This window comes from Emys orbicularis, chromosome 3 (assembly GCF_028017835.1).
Source record: "Emys orbicularis isolate rEmyOrb1 chromosome 3, rEmyOrb1.hap1, whole genome shotgun sequence".
Lineage (NCBI taxonomy): Eukaryota > Metazoa > Chordata > Testudines > Emydidae > Emys > Emys orbicularis.
In genome coordinates, this window is record NC_088685.1 from 137,137,345 (window position 1) to 137,161,075 (window position 23,731).

The window sequence follows — 23,731 nt, forward strand, 5'->3', positions numbered from 1 at the left end:
GCTGGCTGCTCAGCTCTGAAGGCACAGATGCTGCCAGCAGCAGCACAGAAGTAAGGGTGGCATGGTACAGTTACTTAGCTCTGTAGGGATGTGCACTGATGCCACGAAAGCTATGTCCGGTAACAAAGTGGCGGGTGGGGGACGGGGGTGGGCGGACGGGTCATCATAGCTTGAAATATTTTCAAAGGGGGGGGCCCAGAAAAAAAAAAGTTTGACAGTCCCTGTTATAAAGGGATAATATCAAACAATACATAGAGCTATTAAATGTGTAGAAAGAGCATATGAAATGTATTTGGACAATGGCATCAATAAATCACCAGTTATCATGCAAGTTTATTTCAATAAGACAATACCTTCTTCAGCAAGTTAAATATTGCTGACAGTTAATTAAAATATACCCTTTTCACTATTACAGTTTTGTACAGTATTAAAAAAATTGAGCTGAAAAAATCCAACTGCCTTAAAAATTTGGGTGGACTATGAGCAGGGCTCCATGTCTATCATGGAGGTTGCAGAAGTCATGGATTCCGTGACTACAGGAATCTGTGACTTCCGTGATTTCTGCAGCAGCCAGTGTGGCTGACCCCAGGGCTGCCCAAGCAGATGGCTCCGGGGTCAGCTGCTCAGGTGGCCCCGGGGACAGCCACATCATCCACTGCTGGAGCGGCTCTGCAGCCAGGCGCTCAAGTGGCCCCGCAGCCAGCCGCACCAGACACTGCTCGGGCGGCCTCGGGCAGCTGGTTCTAGGGACCGCCCAAGCAGCGGTCCCCATGGCAGCCAGAGCAGCAGCTGCTCTGGCAGTGGTCCCCAGCAGCTGGTGCCGCTGTCCGCCCCCCATCCCCGCAAGGTTTAGTCAGGGGTATTTATAATATAAGTCATGGACAGGTCACAGAACATAAATTTTTGTTTACTGCCCGTGACCTGTCCAAGACTTTTACTAAAAATACCCATGACTAAATCGTAGCCTTAATCATGAGCATCCATTCATTAGCACATTCAGGAAAGCATTCTCTTAATAGCAGGTGTCACAATAATCAATAGTAATATTTTGGGAGATTTCAGAAAAGGCATAATGTTAATTTAAAAAGTCACCAAAAACTTCACACCATTATTGATATAATTAACAAAAAATATTATCAGTGTGAAAAAGATTTCAGAATTATATAAACAGAAAATATTAGTAATAGGTATTGTAGTCATATCCAGAGATCCCAATCTGAACTGGGGTTCCATGGTGCGAGGTGGATTCCTCTACTGACCTGCACAGTTCTGTGAATTACTTACTGTCAAGCAATTTGCTGAAATCATATTCTAGACCAGTGGTGCACAAACTGTGGGGCGTGGAGGAATGTTCAGGGGGAAAGGGGAGCAAGCAGCGATGCCAGGTGGCTCGTGCCAGGGCCCCCCAGATGGTGCGGGGAGGGAGCGCCACCTCCACCCACTGACACCTCAGCGGGCCACCCAGCCCGGAGGCAGTGCTAACCCATTGTAGGCCTTAAGCAGATATATTTTCTGAAGTTGAAGCCTCGCCAGCTGGGGCTAAAGCTGATGCCCCGCTATGCAGACTGAGGTGAAGAGGTCACATAAAATCATGGAATCCGTGACCTCCATAACTGACTGGAGCCTTAAAATAATAAAAAGCATATAGGGGCCCCCCTTGAGCTGTTCGGGACCCTAAGCAATTGCTTACTCTGCTTATGCCTAACACCGACTAGCCTTGGCCATGCAGTAATGAACGTGGGGCTTCAGACAGATTCCGTAAATGGTAAAGGGAGGTGTGACTGGAAAAGTTTGTGCACCACTGTTCTAAAGTTAAGAAGGAAACTAAAACTAAGCTATAATGAAACTGTTCTATATTTCAACATCCTTTCTGCAAAATGCAAAGGAGTTCTGTCACACTTAATCAAGTGGCATAAATTAGCTCAGAGGGGACCCACCGTTTTTGAATAAAAAATGGAATCTGTCATAAAAGAAAAAAATTATTCCATTGCTGTTGCCAAAGCCCCACCTTTCCTCACAAGCATTTAAGAGCACATATTTCCTTCATGAGCCAGCACTCTCATTTTCTATTTTTTATTTATTCTTTTCTCTTCTGCTAATCAATATTAGAGCACTTTCTTAATCAGATGAAATGGTAATTCTGCCCTAGACTCCTATGATACTGGTAAACAAATCTTATTGACTTAATGAAGAAACAGGCTACTGAGAAATTCTCTTCTTTCCCTTCCTTTCCAATATCTGTGGGCCTATAAAATCTTCTCTGAGGCATGGCTATCTCTTCTAAACAAAGCAGCAAGAATCTTAAGTTGTCCCACAAACTCCCACAGGAGTGCAGTCCTTGCCTGCTATACCACATATATAGTTTGGGATGATAATTATAAGGGTGGATTTATATTTCCTGTAGGTAATAAGTATAGAACTGTCATCAACATGGTTCATTTTCATATCTTTCTAAACCTAGAGTAAAGCTGCTGCAATAATTGATCGGCTAAAAGCAGTTTCTTTGCTACACCCCTTACTTCCTCACACACTTTAGATGATGCACATATTTAATTGGTAGCTTCTATGTTTCTACTCACAATTTACCATCCTTGAAAGAACGAACTAGAACATTGTCCTTTTTCACTGCAATATCATCACTACAATCTGGACAAACCACCTACAAAAAGATAAGAAAGAGGTAAACATTAAAAAAATATATATTGTTTTTATAACACTTTTAGAAAGTATTTAGAGCCTAACCAAGCAAGATGCTTACCACCCTTAATTCCAATTAACTTCAGTGGGAGTTGAGGGTGCTGAGCAACTCTCAGGATTTCACCTTTAGGGGCCAATCTTGCAAATATTCAGGAGAGGAAATCTGCTCCTCTATACAAGTGTTAGGGGCCCTTAGTGAGGAAAAAACGGTTACTCACCTTCAGGTAACTGTTGTTCTTCAAGATGTGTTGTTCACATCCATTCCAATCAGGTGCGTGCGCGCTGCATGCACAGTCGTCGGAAACTTTTCCCTTAGCAGCTCCTGTTGGTTCGGCTAGGGAGTCCCCTGGAGTGGTGCCTTCATGGCACTCAATATATGACCCTGCCGACCCGACCCCCCTTCAGTTCCTTCTTACCGTCTACTCTGACAGAGGGGAAGGAGGGTGGGTATTGGAATGGACGTGAACAACACATCTCGAAGAACAACAGTTACAAGAAGGTGAGTAACCATTTTTTCTTCTTCAAGTGCTTGTTCACATCGATTCCAGTCAGGTGATTCCCAAGCTCTCCCCTGGAGGTGGGGTTGGAGTTAAGGAACCACTGATTGGAGAACTGCCCTGCCAAAAGCTGCATCCTCTCTGGCATGCTGTGTGATGGCATAGTGGGTAGTAAACATGTGCACGGATGATCAGGTCGCCACTTTGGAGATCTCCTGGATGGGCACCTGGGCCAGGAAAGCAGTGGATGAGGCTTGAGCCCTCGTTGAGTGTGCTATAATAGGCGAAGCTGGAACCTTGGCGAGGGCGTAGCAAGTACGGGTGCAGTCCATGATCCATGATGAAATGTGCTGTGAGAAGACCGGAAGTCCTTTCATCCAGTCTGCCACCGCTAGGAACAGTTGGTTCGATTTCCTGAAAGGTTTCATGCACTCAATGTAGAACGCTAGCACTCTCCGGACGTCTAGCGAATGAAGACTCTGCTCCTGCACATTCACATGCGGCTTGGGATAGAAGACTGGTAGAAAAATGTCTTGTCCAATGTGGAATTGAGATGCCACCTTGGACTGGAAGGCTGGGTGAGGCCTGAGCTGTACCTTGTCCTTATGGAAGACCGGGGGGGGAGGGGGGAAGCAGGGTTCAGAGGTTAGTGCTTTTAACTCAGACACCCTCCTGGCTGAAGTGATGGCAACTAGGAACGCTACCTTCCACGAGAGATACAGAAGGGAGCATGTAGCCAGTGGTTCAAACGGGACTCCCATTAGTCTGGAGAGGACCAGCTTGAGATCCCAAGCGGGTACAGGTGGTTGAAAATGTGGGTATAGCCTTTCCAAACCCTTTAGGAAACGGCCTACCATGGAGTTGGTGAATACAGAGCACCCTGACTCTCCAGGGTGAAACGCTGAGATGGCCGCAAGGTGTACCCTGATAGATGATCCTGCCAACCCTTGCTGTTTCAGATGTAGTAGGTATTCCAGGATGAGTGGTATAGATGTCTGAAGTGGAGATGTGCGACACTGCTCACACCAGCACGAGAACCTTTTCCACTTAGCTAGATAAGTGGCCCTGGTGGAAGGTTTCCTGCTAGCAAGCAACATCTCCTTCACCGAATCCAAGCATTAGAGCTCTGTTGGGTTTAACCGTGAAGCTTCCAAGCTATAAGATGAAGGGATTGGAGGTCTGGGTGAAAGCGGTGAACATGGTCCTGTGTGATCAGATCTGGGTAAAGTGGCAGTGCTATCGGGGTGTCCACCGACATCTCCAGAAGCATGGAGTACCAATGTTGTCATGGCCACGCTGGGGCCAGCATGATCACGTCTGCTCTGTTTCTGCGGATCTTGAGCAGCACCTTGTGGATGAGTGGGACCAGTGGGAAGGCATATGTGAGGTTGTTCCCCCAAGGTAGCAGGAACATGTCCGAGATGGAGCCCGGACTGTGTTTCTGGAAGGAGCAGAACGTTGGAGCAGCACTTCCTGTTGCTCCTGGTGGTGAATAGGTCTACCTGGGGAAAGCCCCACCTTTGGAAGATGGAATGTAAGACATCCAGATGGACTGACCACTCGTGGTTGAGAAACAACCTACTGAGATGGTCTATAATCTCGTTTTCCAGGCCTGGGAGATAGGACACCTCCAGGTGAATAGAGTGGGCTATACAGAAATCCCAAAGCTGAAGAGCTTCCTGACAGAGAGGGGAGGAGCGGGCCGCACCGTTTGTTTATGTAAAACATGGCAGTGGTATTGTCGGTCAACACCACCATGCACTGACCTTGAAATCTGTCCTTGAAGGTCTGGCAGGCTAGTCTCACCGCTCTGAGCTCCTTTATATTGACGTGGAGCGGGATCTCGGACTGCGACCACCTGCCCTGCATCTGTAGATCTCGGTGGGCCCCCCAACCCAGATCTGATGCGTCCGTTATCAAGGTCACGGACGGCTGAGGAGCGCTGAATGGGTTTCCCTTGCATATCATGTGAGGGGCCAGCCACCAGCATAGGGTGTCTAGGACTCGTCCCAGCACTGTTACTACCGAGTCCAAACTGTGTTGGCCTGGGTGATAACCTGAGGTGAGCCAAGCTGGAGTGGCCTGAGTCTCAGTCTGGCATGTCTGACCACAGAGATGCATGCTGCCACGTGTCCAAGGAGACTCGGGCATACCCTTGCAGTCATGGTGGGGTATCGCTGGAGAGTCTGAATGATTTCTGTTAGTGCTTGGAATCTGGACCCCGTCCGTATCGCTCTCACCTGAACCAAGTCTAGTACCGTACCAATGAATTCTATTCTTTGGGTCGGTGACAACGTCGATGTGTCCACGTTGAGGAGGAGACTCAGTCTCTGGAAGGTACTTGTGACTAACTGGACTTGGAATTCCACCTGCTCCCTGGAACACCCCCGTAGCAGCCAGTCGTTGAGGTAGGGATACACTTGTACCTGCCTCTTGCGGAGAAAGGTCGCGACCACCGACATGCACTTGGTGAACACCTGGGGGGCCGTCGATAAACCGAATGGGAGCACCGTGAACTGGTAGTGCTTGTGATCGACCACAAACCTCAGGAAATGTCTGTGGGCTAGACGAATGGCTATGTGGAAGTATGCATCTTTCATGTCGAGAGTGGCATACCAGTCCCCCCGATCCAGGGAGGGAATGACTGAGCTCAGGGAGACCATGTGGAACTTCAACTTTACCATATACTGGTTGAGTCCTCACAGATCTAAGATGGGCCTGAGACCCCCCCTTTGCTTTGGGGATTAGGAAGTAATGGGAGTAAAACCCCTTGCCCCTTAGCTCCTGAGGAACTTCCTCCACTTCCCCTAAGGCGAGGAGCAATGCACCTCCTGGACAAGGAGTTGATCATGAGAAGGGTCCCTGAAGAGAGACGGGGAAGGGGGGGTGGGAGGGATGGGAGAAGCAGAATTGGAGAAAATATCCCTCTACCGTGTGAAGGACCCAACGGTCCGATGTTATAAGGGACCACGCACGGTAAAAGTGGGATAGAAGGTTCAGAAAGCAGGGGGAAGGATCCGGTATGGAGTCTGGCACGCTGTCCTCAGGTGCCCCATCAAAACCCTTGTTTGGATCCTGACTGCTGCTTAGTCGGACCCTGGCCCTGGCATGACGACTGGTTAGGAGGCCTATGCCTATTGTTCCTGCCCCTACGGCGGTAAGGGTCCTGCCATGGGTGGGGTTGATATTGCCTCTGCTGTTGCTGGGGTTGAGGCTTGAAAGGTTTTCTCTGATTAGCAGGCATATGCATCCCCAGAGATTTCATTGTTGCCCTTGAATCTTTGAGGCTATGGAGCCTTGGGTCTGTCTGGTCTGAAAACTGCCCTGCACCCTCAAAGGGAAGGTCCTGCAGGGTCTGTTGGACCTCTGGGGGAAGACCTGAAGCCTGGAGCCAGGAGGTTCTCCTCATGATCATCCCTGAGGAGATGGTTCATGCCTCTGAGTCAGCCGCATCAAGGGAGGCTGAAGGGATGTCCTGGCCACTGCCTTCCCCTCCTCGACCAGAGCTGAGAACTCCACTCTTGACTCTGCAGGGAGCATTTCTTTGTACTTGGACGTAGCGTCCCAAGAGTTAAAGAAGGTGCCACTCCAGGGGGCTCCCTAGCCGACCTGATGGGAGCTGCTAAAGGAAAAGTTTCCAATGACCGTGCACATGGCACACGCACACCTGATTGGAATCGACATGAACAAGCACTCAAAGAAGAATCTTTATTACGCAGATTGAATTTTTTTAAAATAAACTATAAAAAATGTGCCAAGCAAAGGCACTGGCACCCACAACCAATGTTTAAAAATAAACCCAGCAACAGTATAAATATAATAGAAATTAATCAACCCCCGAGTCCTACAGCACCACAACCAGCCTTACCCAACTTTCATATGCAAGGGGTGGGCCTTGCCGAATGCCATGATTGCCAAATGCCATGATTGCCAAATGCCATGAAGGCTTTCGACTCTGGATGTTATGAACCTGAGGAGAAAGGGATTCCAAACATCTGTGGACCTAAAGAGAGTGCCCTGTCAGCCACCCTCACCTCTTATAGTAATGGAGCTTCAGTGCAGGCAACTCCACTGACTGCACTTGTCCCAAGGCCTCACTGGGATAGAAACAATTTCTTAGATAGGTAGAGCTTATGCAATGTAGGACATTATAGGTCAAATCAACATCTACAATCCATTTGGAAACCAACAGATAGCTGGTGCATTTTGTAGAGCATAGGTTTCATGTGCTCACAAAGAGAAATACTGTTTAATAAGCAGGACATCAAATTCTGCACCAGCTGCAGTTTCTGAATAGATTAAGTTGTAGCCCCATGTAGTAGTCTTATTACATTACAGTAGTCTTATCTCAAGGCGACAAAAGCATGGATGACTGTTGCTAGGCCCAAGAAACAGATGCAATTTCCTAATCATCTGCAAATTGAAAAAGGCCGTCATGGCTGTAGCTGTTACCGGATCTTCTAATAGCAGCCAGGAGCTAACCAGACCCCAAAATTGTACACCTGGTCAATCAAAGGCAGTGCACATCCTCAAAGGAGAAGAAACAGCACCCACACACTATCGCCTCAGGTGACTTACTTCAACCTATACCACTTCAGTCTTTTCTGGATCAAATCTCAGCCAACTAGCCGTCCTCTATGCTCTAATCTCCAGACAATAAGTAATGCAAACCAACAGCTCCAGGTGGGTCACTGGAGATGGTGTTATAAAGCTGCAGGGAATCAGCAGACTGAAAACAATACAACCCATGCCACCTCACTAACTTTTCCAAAGGTCTCATGTACTCATTAAATAAGAGGGATGACAAGATGGAGCCCTACAGAACACCCTCTCTAACAACATTCAGGTAGGTTAGATCAAGACTATACAAGAGCAGCCTCTAGTATACTCCGCAACAAAATTAGGTCTTTAAATTAAAGGCAACGTAGTCTAGTGCAGGGGTAGTCAGTTATTTTTTGGCAAGGTCCAAATTTCTTGGTCAACGTACGGTCAAGGTCCAGATGTCAGAGACAATAATAAAAAATAACAATGAGAGTAAGCAAATAAAAAGATTTGGGGTCCATTCAAAAGTGCCTGGCAGTCCAGATTTGGCTTGTGGTCTAAATTTGGCCTGCGGTCCAGTTATTGACTACCCCTGGTCTAGTGTACTTAAACATAGAGAGTCCTCACTTCTAAGCTTGGCTCTCTTACTGACTCACTGTGTAGGTTCAAACAAGTCCATGAACCTCTCCCTACCACAAAGGAATATTTTGAGAATTAAGGTTTGCGCAGTATCTTGACTAAGCATAGCATTTCAGAAGCATCAAAGATATTCCATCTTTTTTGTGGTCCAGAGAATATGTACTATGATACCAAACACAGTATAACAGAGTAAAAAAAACGTATGCTGGGATGTGTATTATTCAGCATTTTAAGTATATGTCTCTATTATTCACACCAATATATAGTCATTATTAACTATAATGTATAATAAAATTAAGCCAAAGTTTCTCTACAACAAAATAATGTTATTTAGAAGATAAAATTTAAGGAGGCAATAAATCCTTGGCTGAACGAACTGAGAAAATAAGTCCTTGGCGGCAGGAATCTTATCTTTTTGGCACTAACTTTACACTATACACAATGTGCTGTGTATATTATGGAGCTGCGTAACCGATTACAAAGTTAACTTGAGGATGGTTCCTGCTAAGGCACTGAAATAAGTTCTCTTTCTCCTCTCGTCTTTACACCACAAACTTCATAGTACTTGGGAAGAAGTAGTCCTCACAACCACAGTGGGGACTAACTTTATTTTTAAACTATATTTTAAAAACACCCTCTGGTTAATTTGAGACAGGGTATGTTTCTGTAATTTGTACAGATTACACATTTTTAAGTTTTAACTGTAAAATTTTGAGAATAAGTAAACCACAGCATAATAGCAACAAAAAGGCAGCAGTGTGTTTATTAATCATTTGTTGAGCACCAACAGTATGCTCTGTACTGGCATATGATTAGATGGAAAATGATGTATGAAACAGAAGAGTTGAAATTGGAGAAGAATGAGTGGAAGGGTGAGCAGCAGAACAAGTGTCGAATCTTGTTTTTTCAAGAGACAGTAAGAACAAATTGTAAAATTATATTAAAAAAGATTCATTGTTTGCATTAACACCTTACATTATGAAACACAAATCTTAAAATCTAATTTGCTTTTCACTATTTATACTCTTCATTTGCTTTGGTATTCACTCAGTTTGGACAATGAAACAGACTTCAGTTTTACTTTTGTATTACAACATTTATGTTCTCTATACTGCAAAGAGTTGTATAAATACAAAAGGGATCTTACTTCTAGTCATATTAGGTTTGGTTAAAACAGTATGATCTACTGAAAGAGAATGATCTTGTTTGCTCAAGGTGAGTTATAGCTTGAAGCAGTTATACCCACAACCAAGCAGAATACTTCTGACTAAGATTACATTTTTGAGAAAAAGCTATACACACACACACTTTTTTTTTTTTTAAAAGAGAGCTTAAGTACGTTGAATAACAACTAGGTTGTTGTCCTATGAAATTTCGTAAGTGTGATGCTCTACTTTCTGACCCTTGGGAAATTTGCACAACAGTACTATGTGGGGAAATGTAAACTCCATACTTGAGGGTAGGATAGAGCTTCTGAACTATGACTACTTACAAACCCTCCCCTCCATATGTATTACTCTGACAGTGGCTTGCATAGGGTAGATCTCTGTGGAATAGAGTTTTGTATAAAATAATCTGTGCTGGCTAGGACAAGCACTAAAAGCTCTGAAAATAACCTGTCCCAAGCAAGGCTTTTGCATGGAAGTTTTCATTTTGCCAATTCAAGTAGAGGCTTATTTTTGAGACTTTCTGCACAGTTCCAGATTGTCTGGGTAAGCAACAGAGACAACACTATGCTATTATTATGGCTAATGTTATTGGCTACTCAGGCAACAACCTGAGAGATTAACAATTGCTGGGTTTTGGTCACAGTGGTGGGGAAGTTTTATTTTCGAACTGTGCTGCACTACTGAACTAACTTTGATGTATGCTGTAGTTTTAAAGAATGACTGCCTCTTTGGTCTCTGAGAGAGAGAGAGAGAGAGAGAGAGAGAGAGAGAGAGAGAGAGAGAGAGAGTAAAAAATATTGCTAAACTTCTGGATCTGTAGTCCTCAGGACAAATACCCCAGAGAATAATTATTTTGTTTACCTAATATTTTCCAAGAAAAACAAACTATTTTAATCTCCAAGAAAAAGCCAAAAGAAACATCTCCTGCCTTCACCAAGTTCCTGGAAAGATTCATTGTCACCATCCAGCTATACTTGAAGATCTTAGCTCCTAGCTATCTTGAGTAACACTACCGTAGATTTTCAGATAAACCCAATACCTATTGAAGGTTGCCAAAGGTATAATCAAGGGAACTTGTAGATCAGTTATGAGTGTGTCCAGGAAGCCTGTCCAACCAAAGGGACACAAAAAGGTTTAAACTAATAGAACTAATTGTCTCAAGAGGTACTGACCAGGAGGTGTGGGGATATCCCACCATAGTTTTAACTACAGCCTTCAACTAAGTAAAATGTTTTATTTCCTTACTTATTTTTAATTTTTCATAATGCTACCATCCACTAACACCAACATCTCACTGCTAGATATTCTGCCTTTTTTTGGCTAGCTTTTGCCAGCTTTGATGACTCTCCCCTCCGAGCCTCATCACCCACACCTCCACAGGCACTGCTGCACTCCCTCGGAAAGCCACTGGACTGCACAGCAAGCCACAGGAGGAGAGGAATAGCAAGTTTCAGAGTGAGAGCAGAGGATGACAGCTACTGCACTCACCAGGGACAGTTAACTGGGCTGATGGTGCAGTACAGCAACTTTTCAACAGAGGGAGTGCACAGGCCTCTTTGCTAAAATGAAAAATAAAGAGTCTTCAGCAAGACTGCTCCCAGAGCCAAAAAGAAAAGAGCAGAATACCTCACAGTGAAAAAGTCATAGCCATTCTTGTACTATGTATGAGAAAACCATTTACTAAGTATACCAGCCAGATGCAAATTAAGTTTTAGGTGTTTTCAGTTAAAAAAAAAAAAATCAGTTAAAATCAGATATTTAGTCAAAGAAGTTAAGTGGAAATTTCCTTGAAAACATGATAGTAAACTATCTTTGTATTCAGCCAGAAAGATCATGGAAGAAAAAACAAGGTGCTTATTCAGTTACTGAGCATTTCTTAAATTATCCATTTTAATGAATCTTGGTACTGAAGTAAAAATCACAGTAATCTAGAAAAGCTAACATTGGTTATTTAGCAGTGAACCCTAACACAAGTTATTCAAGTGAAATTAAGAAAATCAGTAAGTCTGACTGCTTGGAAGATTACAACCACATTAGCATTTGCTTTTATTAGCAAACTTTTTTGATACATATTTCCCCTGGACAATTATGATACTGTTGAATTTTAAGAAACATACTACTGTGTACACTAGTTGCATGTGAGTCCTACATGACAAAGAAAAAAGGACAATTACTATTCATTTGGTGCTTAGAAAAGATTAAAAGCCTCTAAAAATATAAATTAAACACTTACCAAGGCTGGAAACCACAGAACTTTCTTTTTATCCACATTAACATAGTCTACACACACGACTTTTCCTAATAGTTCATCAGTTTGTTTCCTATCATCTTCATCTTCATCACTGGATGAGGAAGAGGATTCTTCTTCTGGGCTACAATGGGAAACAAGAGAGACTTAAACTTAACTTCACAATAGTGTATAGATTTATAACCTGCCAATCAGAGAGGGTACAAAGCTAACTATCTGAAACAAAATTAAAACATGGATAATAAGAGATTTTTTTCAAATTTCTATAGGAAATTTACAAAAATAGAAAAGGCTCCACATACTATAACTCCAAAGAATTTTCAGGATGCAGTTTGAATCACCACAGCATAAAAATTCAAATCACAGAACGTATTAAATCTTTAAATGCCTTCTTTTTTTCCAGAGAGACACGGTGAGTGAGGTAATATCTTTTATTGGAACATCTCCTGTTGGTGAAAGAGACAAGCTTTCAAGCTTACACAGAGCTCTTCTTCAGGTCTGGGAAATGTACTCAGAGTGCCACAGCTAAACACAAAATGGAACAGATAGTTTAACCTAAGTAGTTAATACATATGGAAACTCCACAGCATGAAGAAAAAGGAAGCAAAGCTTAGCAGCAACCCTTGTATTTAGTTGTGACACTGAATACATTTCTCAGACCTGAAGAAGAGCTTTGTGTAAGCCTGAAAGTGTCTCTCACCAGCAGAAGCTGGTCCTATAAAAGGTATTACCTCACCCACCTTGTCTCTATAACATCCTGGGACCAACACAGCTACAAAAACACTTCAGTTTTCCAATTGTTACCAGTTTAAATAAAAGAAAACCTCAAAAGCAACTATCTCTTGGTTAGGTTAAGGCTGAATTGTAACTCAAGAGATCTTGGTTCTGGTCCCAATTCTGCCACAAACTTCTTGTATTACGTTGGGCAAGTTGCTTTCTCTCTTTGTGCCTCAATTTCACATCTGTAGAATGAGGTTAACAATACTTTCCAAGCTCACAAGGGCTGTGAGGCTACACTAATTGTGAAGCACTTAGATACTCTTGTGATTTGTACCATAGAAAAGTTTTTACAAATAATCAAATTCCTCTTTAGAATTGCCAAAGTTTCACAGTATGTATCAAAACTACTAAATACTTGCTCTTCAATCTCTTTGCAACTCTTTAATTTTCCTGTTTTCTTAATGCTGTACTCTTCCAACAGCATGTTACTTAATGCTTGTAGGGCTTCCCATCCCAGTGAAGATTACATTTTAGAAGTTAATGACTCCAGTTCATCTTTGGTATAACTCCAAGGTAGTCAACAGAGTTTCACAGGGGATTCATTGAGCCCTGTTAGTTTAGAAACTAATGAAGAAGTTTATCCTTGTGAATTAATATAATTATAGAAAATTGCACAAAATGAATGTATTTTGTTCTTTACAGGTAAAGAATCTCTATGGAGGAATAACTTGTGACATGAAGTTCATGGGTCAAATTCTTATCGCATATCTAAAGGAAAATTAACCTGGTTATGACATATGGCATGATATGCAGCACAACCTTAGGCCCCAATCCTGCAAACAGTTAAGCATGTGATTAACATCACTACCGTGAGTAGTAAGAATCAGAGCAATGTTTGCAGGACCAGGGCCAGAGCTCTAATAATAGGATTTCAAGGCAGATTGGTCAGATATTCAGAATGCCTGAATACGTTCCCAAATAAATATGAAATTAAAATGGAGTTATGGTGGAGAATATACATTAGTAATTTAGGGCAAACTACATTACAGGAATGTTGAATTATCCCCAATCCAAATATTATTGATGTGGACATTCAAAGCTACAGTTACAGTTAAAAGAAATGTAAAGGTGTTAAGATACCAAAATACACAGTCAGGACACCCAAACAAATTTAACTCCACCTTGTTGTCATAGTATATGATTATTTGAAGCAGTTAGATTAAACAGATATGTAGAAACATTAAATTGTTCTCCTTCCACCCCCAACAGTGTTACTACAGTAGCCATCTTATGCTATAGGCAGCCAGTGGCCTCAGTGCCATTGACAACAATGGGAGATAGCAGCCATTTTGAAAGAGGACAACTTTTCATGGAATTCTCTAAACAAAAACATTTCCTCTGCTCTGCGGAAGGAGAAACTTTCAGTTATGAAGAATAATTCCAAAAAATGTCAATTAATCCTAAAAAAATATTCTTCAAACATCCTATGAAAAAAGATTTTAGTCAGTTTTAGCTTTATGGGAAGTTCATAGTCTGTGTCATGCCATCATTATTAAGATCACCTCGGACAATAACAAAAAAGATCTGGCATAAGGTGCTAATTTTTTTAAATGACTAATTCTGAAAATGAATTTCAGTGAGCCAATCCAGCAGTGCTCAGGCTACATGAAGGGAGTGTCAATCAGTTAGCCAGAAATCAGAATAGTCGAACATTTTCAGGGGCCTCAAGTTTCTCTTTAGGAATAGAGTTTCTTTCAACTAGAATGGAGAACCTGGTAGAACTGAAAGCAAGAAAACCAAGAAAAGGTCTGCCTTTGGGACAAACCTTTTCCTTTGGAAATTTGTATTATTTGGACTTGGCTGCTGGGAGAATTTATAGGCAAAGTTTTACAACTAGAAAGGGCTGAGGATTTAATGGTTAGGCTAGATAGATAGGAAAGATGTCTTCTTCTGTGTCACCTTTCAGTACAATTTTGCTATTCTTTAGTGGTCTGTTCTCCAATGACTGAAGTGTGAGATGAGGAGAATAATTGGAGGATTAAAAAAAAAGTGTTACATGTCTCAATTCCCCCCCCCCCCAATTATATCTTTTCTTTCCCTTCTTTATCATGCTGTTAAGCATTTTTTCCCCAATTTTTTTAAATAGCGATCACATAAATTGATAATCTTTTTAAAGAAATCTTTCAGGCTGCTTCATAAGACTTTGGAACCTCTTTAAAGAGGAGGAGCAGTCTAACCCCCAACGTCTTTGTCAGATCAGTCAGTATGGTGGAGGGAAAGCAGGACACTGAGGGGAGGGGGAATAGAGAAATTGCTGCTGAGCTTTCCCTCAGTGTGTGCACAATTTGCCTTTCCTTTACTTCAGTTCAGTCAGTGTCGACAATAAGATAAAAATAACAGAGGGAGCTGTCTCTGCTGTGACCATGTCCTATACAGACAGACAAACACCCGGGAAAAATAAGTTTTAGAGAGAGAGAGACAGAGAGACAGACTGAGGAAAGTACATCAAACTGACTCTGCCACAAGTCAGTTGGATGCAAAAGGTGAAGCAATCCATCACAAACTAAAGTATTCAGGGTGCAGAACAATGGTTTGGGTTCATGTGTAAATATGCTGCCTCTAAAGTAAAATTTTATTCACAGAGCCCTCCAAACATCATTGATGATGGTGGTGCAAACAAGGAAGTTAACTGAAAAGACGTGTTAATTTCAAGCTCTGTAACCCAATAGGCAGGTTCAATGTACCAAATAGAAAAGAATAAAATGTATAAAAATCCACCACATTTAAGAGTATTATGAACAAGGGAAGAGTTAAATATAAGCACTCTTTTTTAAAAATGACTATTTAAATTTCTTCTTACACACCTGTCAGAATGAAGGTGACCCTACTGTATTCTTGTGAAGCACATCTTTCTTAAATACTAAATTTAGTATTAAATAAAGCTGAAGACTTCAGGGATCAACAATTTTACTGTTTGAAAAATAACAGGATGTCTAAAAAAGGAATCACAAGACCTTTTGAAATTTTTGATAAAACCCACTTCTACTGTATATAGTTATTTTTTCCCCACTACAGCACAAAATGTTTTATTCTGCTTCCAAGAAGTAGGGTTTGCAGTAGAACCATATGGTCAATTCTGCAGCTTGAAATCTTCAGAAATCTCCCTCTCTTTTTTTGGAAGGAAGTACATTTTTTAATAGGAACACTGAAGCACTAGGGTAGTCTTTTTGTTTGTGGTAATGTCTTCAGTCAATTGCTCTAGTGCAAAGCTTACTCCTGGGGGAATTCTGCGTCACTAACCACATGCAGAATTTATGTTCCCCGCAGATTTTTTTTTCTCTGCAGAAAATACATTCTGCTGGAGAGGCACTGCAATCACACCTTTTCCCCATTGGGGCTGCTATGGCACCAGAAGAGAAGGCAGCCGCTCAGCCAGCCACGGATAGGGAATGTGAGAGACTGCGCTTCTCACAGCGCCTTGCCCTCAGGACCAGGTAAGGCAGCTCAAGGTGTGGGGGGAACGGACAGAGCGGGGCACATGGTGGGTCACACAGACTGGGGTTCAGAAGGGCTAGTGGGGAGGACAGACTGAGGTGGGAGCATAGGAGCTAGTGGGATGACAGCATTGAACCAGGGGCTGAATGGGAGTGGGGGTGCAGGGACACATGGGGACGGGAGAGGAGGGCTGCAGGGGAATATGGGAATGGGGGAAGGGCATGGCTGAGTGAGGATGCAGGGACACATGGGGATGGGGCGAGGAGGGGTACAGGGCAACATGGAAACAGAGGGAAGGGGATGGCTGAATGGGGGTGCAGGGACACACAGGGATGGGGGAGGAGGGGTGCAGGGCAACATGGGGACGGGGGAAGCGGATGGCTGAGTGGGGGATGCAGGGACACACGGTGACAGGAAGAGGAGGGGTGCGGAGACACATGGGGACGGGGGAGGAGGAGTGGCTGAGTGGGGGTGCAGGGACACATGGGGAATGGGGACAGATGTGCCTGACTGAATGGGAGAGGCTAGGGGTCAGCCAGGGTCTGCATGGGGGAAACTCCCCAATTCCCTAACAATCCCTACCACCCGCCAAAAAAAAAAAAAAAACCCAACTGTTCCATACTTCTCCCACCCACACCCAACAACCTTCCAGATTCACTCCCAGGCTCCTTCCTGGCAATTACTTCATAGAATCATCACAGAATCATAGAATATTAGGGTTGGAAGGGACCTCAGGAGGTCATCTAGTCCAACCCCCTGCTCAAAGCAGGACCAATGCCCAACTAAATCATCCCAGCCAGGGCTTTCTCAAGCCTGACCTTAAAAACTTCTAAGGAAGGAGATTCCACCACCTCCCTAGGTAACCCATTCCAGGGCTTCACCACCCTCCTTGTGAAAGTTTTTCCTAATATCCAACCTAAACCTCCCACACTGCAACTTGAGACCATTACTCCTTGTTCTGTCATCTGGTACCACTGAGAACAGTCTAGATCCATCCTCTTTGGAACCCCCTTTCAGGTAGTTGAAAGCTGCTATCAAATCCCCCCTCATTCTTCTCTTCTGCAAACTAAATAATCCCAGTTCTCTCAGCCTTTCCTCATAAGTCATGTGCTCCAGCCCCCTAATCATTTTTGTTACCCTCCACTGGACTCTTTCCAATTTTTCCACATCCTTCTTGTAGTGTGGGGCCCAAAACTGGACACAGTACTCCAGATGAGGTCTCAACAATGCTGAATAGAGGAGAATGATCACGTCTCTCGATCTGCTGGCAATGCTCCTACTTATACAGCCCAAAATGCCGTTAGCCTTTTTGGCAACAAGGGCACACTGTTGAATCATATCCAGCTTCTCGTCCACTGTAATCCCTAGGTCCTTTTCTGCAGAACTGCTGCCTAGCCACTCGGTCCCTAGTCTGTAGCAATGCATGGGATTCTTCCATCCTAAGTGCAGGACTCTGCACTTGTCCTTGTTGAACCTCATCAGATTTCTTTTGGCCCAATCCTCCAATTTGTCTAGGTCCCTCTGTATCCTATCCCTACCCTCCAGCGTATCTATCACTCCTCCCAGTTTAGTGTCATCTGCAAACTTGCTGAGGGTGCAATCCCCGCCATCCTCCAGATCATTAATGAAGATACTGAACAAAACCAGCCCCAGGACCGACCCTTGGGGCACTCCGCTTGATACCGGCTGCCAACTACACATGGAGCCATTGATCACTACCCATTGAGCCCGATGATCTAGCCAGCTTTCTATCCACCTTATAGTCCATTCATCCAACCCACACCTCTTTAACTTGCTGGCAAAAATACTGTGGGAGACCGTATCGAAAGCTTTGCTAAAGATAAGGAATAACACGTCCACTGCTTTCCCCTCATCCCCAGAGCCAGTTATCTCATCATAGAAGGCAATTAGGCTAGTCAGGCATGACTTGCCCTTGGTGAATCCCTGCTGACTGTTCCTGATCGCTTTCCTCTCCTCAAAGTGCTTCAGAATTGATTTCTTGAGGACCTGCTCCATGATTTTTCCAGGGACAGAGGTGAGGCTGACTTGACTGTAGTTCCCCGGATCCTCCTTCTTCCCTTTTTTAAAGATGGGCACTATATTAGCCTTTTTCCAGTCATCCGGGACCTCGCCCGATCGCCATGAGTTTTCAAAGATAATGGCCAATGGCTCTGCAATCACATCTGCCAATTCCTTTAGCACCCTCGGATGCAGTGCACCCGGCCCCATGGACTGGTGCTCGTCCAGCTTTTCTAAATAGTCCCGAACCACTTCTTTCTCCACAGAGGGCTGGTCACCGCCTCCCCATACTGTGCTGCCCAGTGCAGTAGTCTGGGAGCTGACCTTGTTCATGAAGACAGAGGCAAAAAAGGCATTGAGTACATTAGCTTTTTCCACATCCTCTGTCACTAGGTTGCCTCCCCCATTCAGTAAGGGGCACACACTTTCCCTGACCGTCTTCTTGTTGCTAACATACCTGAAGAAACCCTTCTTGTTACTCTTAACATCCCTTGCTAGCTGCAACTCCAAGTGTGATTTGGCCTTACTGATTTCACTCCTGCATGCCTGAGCAATATTTTTATACTCCTCCCTGGTCATCTGTCCAATCTTCCACTTCTTGTAAGCTTCTTTTTTGTGTTTAAGATCAGCAAGGATTTCACTGTTAAGCCAAGCTGGTCGCCTGCCATATTTACTATTCTTTCTACACATCGGGATGATTTGTTCCTGCAACCTCAATAAGGATTCTTTAAAATACAGTCAGCTCTCCTGGACTCCTTTCCCCCTCATGTTATTCTCCCAGGGGATCCTGCCCATCAGTTCCCTGTGGGAGTCAAAGTCTACTTTTCTGAAGTCCAGGGTCCGTATTCTGCTGCTCTCCTTTCTTCCTTGTGTCAGGATCCTGAACTCGACCATCTCATGGTCACTCCCTCCCAGGTTCCCATCCACTTTTGCTTCCCCTACTAATTCTTCTCTGTTTGTGAGCAGCAGGTCAAGAAGAGCTCTGCCCCTAGTTGGTTCCTCCAGCACTTGCACCAGGAAATTGTCCCCTACACATTCCTAAAACTTACCTACTCAGCTACTCTGTTACCCCTGAGTCCCCCAAGCCTTTGCACTGCTTCTGAGGGAAGCAGAAAATATGTTTCTGGATTGTAGTTTAAATGAATTATTACTCAAAGTTTTGTGTTAATATGCCTAGTAATGAATGTATTTCTCAAAAAACATTTCCTGACTCTATTTGGTTGTCTATATTGTTACAGACATACTTGCTGACAGGTATTTTGGAATAAATGTCCAAAATAATTAAAACTGGTGTCATTATATCATGTTATTTTGATAAATAAAATATGCAGAATTTTAAAATATTTGTGCAGAAGCTGAAATATTTTGGCACAGAATTCCCCCAGGAGTAAAAGCTGTCAAATGAATTACACAGAGCAAAATACTGAACATTACTTTGCAGATACTATCCAAGAGGTCCAATTACACAAAGCTAAAAGAGCAGTAACTTGGATTCATTACAACCAAGTTACCTTCTGATAACTATGTTAATAACTTGTGCTCACCATTGGAGCTGTTAACGCAAAAGAAAGAGGAATTATTCAACAGAGATTTTAATGTAGATTTTCTATAGATCATGACTATCAAGATGTTTTGTCCCATGGAAATTTGGACACCATATTTGTAGCAGTTTATTCTTCAGTGTCACATCTGATTGCAAATGTTGTACCCTTTTGAAGAGGGTGAACAATCTTTACCCATGGGACTAGAATTATGTAAAGAATTCCCAAGTCTGCTTCAGGACCCTAGAGGCTAAAAAGACCTCATGTCAGCTAGAGAAAGCCTTCCATCATAGACTTGTAACTGTTTGAAAAAGTTTTCAAACAGATAGAGCCCAACACAATTTCAACCACTGTTTTCAGAACCTATGCTAGTATCCTGCCAGAGGGAAATCTATTGCATGTTTTTTTCTTATTTTTTTCTTTTTTAAAATTCTTGTCCATAATGAACAGTGAAATTGTGCTAGCTGGAAAACACATTGAGCACTTGTTACAAGTCTTGCAGTACAGCAACACAGGGAAAATTATTTCCTGACTTTCCCTTCAACTTTAGAATAATGTCACTTTTCACTCAACTTGCTAAGTATCTTAATAATTTATAGAAGTCTGAAACATACAAAAACTTCTGGAATTAATGACGCAATATAACAAGGTAAATTAATGCAGAGCTCAAACAAATGATTGAAAGGTATTTAACTTACATATGATTAGATCTCCTTCCTCTGTTTGTCTTCTTTCCTATGACAGGAGTACCAAAATGTTCAGGGTTCGTGAGTGGGAGCTGATCTAATGTCTGTTGGAAGATTGTTAAACTCATTAAAACTCAAACCAATTTTTCAAGAGTTTATACAAAGTCTAAGTTTGTATACTTTAATAAATGTATTTTTTGTAACTGGAAAGTCTCCCTACTGACAATGTACTTAGAACAGAGACAGCACTGCTTTAAAAACAATGGCCTTGTCTTTTAGAAATTAACATTTCACAGAAACTAACTTCTTCCACACATTCTTTCACACACACACACACACACACACACACACACACACACACACACACACACACACACACACACACACACACTCCCTGAAGGCCCTGTTCTGAGACCACTTATCAGTAAAGGAGAACTGAAACTCAGGCAGCGGGTCTGACATCCTGATATGAGATACTCCCTTCCCTTTGCTAGATGAAGCACATTCTGCTTCTGAAGCACTCTTAGATCCACATCCCAATTATACATGTAAGGGAAATGGACATGTGTCCCTCATGTAGAAAAACTGAAGTTAGCAAGGCAGACCAACAGAGACCAGCAAACCAAATGAAGTTAACTTTCTTATCAATTAATGACAAAATATTACACAACTGTGTTCTTGCAAGAGTGAAGAACAGAGTCTGGCAAGAACAACATGTTCCTCAAAGATTCTAAAACAGATGTATTTAGGAAGGGGGGTACTTACTGTCTGGAAAGGCTGAGAGAGCACGATATCTTAATTTAGGTCTTTTCAGCATGAGGGTGAAAAAAGAAGGATCTCACAGACCTCCAGCACCTTATATAGCAAGCCTTTGAAATGGGAGTCTTATGGAGAAGTCGTTCTCTGTTATCATTCACAATTGTAAATAACTGGTTGTTAGGGCACCTAGAGCTTTTTCTATTGGCATATTTTATTGTTATTTAAATGCAAGTTGACACAGTTAAGGGACAAACTGCATCTTAGAACCCTTCTAGTCCCTCTCAAGTATACCCTCAAGTGACAGGCCCTGTGTCTTGCACCTCACTCTAGATGGAACCATGCAACCAACCACTCTGGGATTTGGTCTCTAAGCATCAGGGCCCCTTTCCCAACTGTGTTAATGCAACAGGCCCAACTGCAGTTGATGCCTGTAAGCTCTTTAACTCCTAGCACCCAGGAGCTGATTGAAGTGACAAGAACCCATCTTCAAAATACAGGTTTTTTTATTCCTTCCCCAATGGTACAAAGCACACAGATTAAAGGATAAAAACAATAAAAGGCATATACACCTGGGTCTTACTTACACCCTAATCTTTCCTTGCCAGCTTTTTAAATTCCCCTCACTCCAGCCAACCTCCATCTCCAGCTGGAAATAACAGACTGTCTTGCTTGCAGCAGGCTCTTTCTGTTTCTGTGTGTCCCCTTGCCAGCCTGTCAGCTCTTCCTGTCATTTCCTGGGCAGTTTTCTGGCCACTCACACAACCCTCATCCTTTTCTATATCCAGGATCCTGTAATGTCTTAGTGTTCCCTTTTCTCTCTCTCTTCCTAGCCTTGGCAAAACAGCTATGTCACCAGATTTGGGGCTGGAGGAGTCACTATTCATGGTAATAAACCTGACTATTGTGTTTGAATTTTCCTTGGGATGCCCCTTATCTAGGCCATTATTATACCTTTCCTGCTTGGTTCCTTTAACCCTTTTTGATTTAACTCCATAGCAAGTAACCCATCATATATACACACATAAAGGCATGCATCATATTCATAAAAAACAAGAGGTATTTCCCCCAGTTAGTTACACAATAAACAAATGTTACCAGACTACACTTCAAGAAGTGTGAAAACTTTCTTTATCTTACCATTCTCATTCTATGCAAGTTTCAAACTATGAAGAATACATCAGATTCTCATTAAAAATATTCTGTAGGTCAGACTGAACTCACTGCAGCTGATGAAGCCCACCTCTTTCAAACCAAAAAGCAAACACACATCTGTCTGTGACTGTGATGGAAGTTACATATTTACTCTACACAGAATGATGGGCATGGACAGAATTAAAACCCTAGCTCAGAACAAGAGAACAGCACCGTGGCATAATTCTAAGGCTATGTCTACACTACAAATTACTTCGGCATAATTTACGTTGTTTAGGGAGGTGAATAATCCACAACCCTGAGCAACGTAAATTATACCAACCTAAGCACTGATGTAGACAGTGCTATGTCAGCAGGAGAGCTTCCCACTGACATAGCTACCACTGTTCGTGGAGGCAGGAGTTATTAAGTCGACGGGAGAGCTCTCTCCCATTGGCTTAGAGCATCTTCACCACAAGCGCTACAGAGGTGCAGCTGCACCGCTGTAAATGATGTACACTAGAACCTCAGAGTTACCACTGTCAACCACACCACTCCTTTGGAACCAGAAGTATTCAATCAGGCAGCAGCAGAAACAAAACAAAAAAGCTAGTACAGTACAGTACTGTGTTAAATGTAAACAACTAAAAAATAAATAAAGGGGAAGTTTAAAAAAAAGATTTGACAAGATAAGGAAACTGTCTGTGCTTGTTTCATTTAAATTAAGATGGTTAAAAGCAGCATTTTTCTTCTGCATAGTAAAGTTTCAAAGTTGTATTAAGTTAGTGTTCAATTGTAAACTTCTAAAAGAACAATCATAACATTTTGTTCAGAGTTACAACCTCCATTCCTGAGGGGTTCATAACTCTGAAGTTCTACTGTAGTTTAGACATGGCCTAAGTGCTGAAGAAAGTGGAGGTGCAATTTTAACTTCCAAGTGTAAAGGAATACATATCATGAACCAATTACTAGAACTGCAGAGTAAACCCCCAATTACAGTGAGGGAACTGGAAATCAGTGATTTTTGGCTAAACACCAAGTGCTCAGATACCCGAAAAGAAAAGGGACTGGCAAAAGTGAAAAGTAGGAGAGGTTACCTTAAAATTAGGTTTCTGCGAATCAGAGACAATAATCTGAACTGATGGACATTCTTGTTCATACAGCAGGAAGGTAGATTAACCTATATAATAATCTTGGCCAAAATTTTCAAATATGGATTCCTAAAGTTAGGCTCCTAACCCCATATTTAATATATATAAGCAGCCCGATGTTCAGAAGCACTGAGAAACTACAAATCACAAAAATTCAACAGGAGCAGCAGATGCTCATCATCTTTGAAAATCAGGCCACTGATAGTTAAATCCATATTTAGGTACTTAGGAGCTTAATGTTAGGCACATACACTTGGAATTTTTAGTGAGAGAATTTGAGCACCTTAACAAAGGCACAGTAAAAATGCCTAATTCACAACAACTGAGCAACATGCTCAATTGAGTATAGAACAGAAAGAATTTTCCTACTGAGCAGAACACTTTCTCAAACAGCTCTTTGATAAATTAATATGCTCACATATATTGGTCCATCTGCT

At 42.6% G+C, this 23,731-nt stretch overlaps 1 protein-coding gene across 1 annotated transcript in view; it reads right to left on the reverse strand.

Annotated features, from left to right (window-relative positions):
* The window catches only part of ARID4B (AT-rich interaction domain 4B), a 160,029-nt gene that overhangs the window by 71,686 nt on the left and 64,612 nt on the right, over positions 1–23,731 (reverse strand). Inside the window, 3 exon segments of the mRNA XM_065401912.1 lie at positions 2,580–2,659; positions 11,778–11,916; positions 20,266–20,357. Coding sequence (XP_065257984.1) covers positions 2,580–2,659; positions 11,778–11,916; positions 20,266–20,357 — 311 coding nt within the window.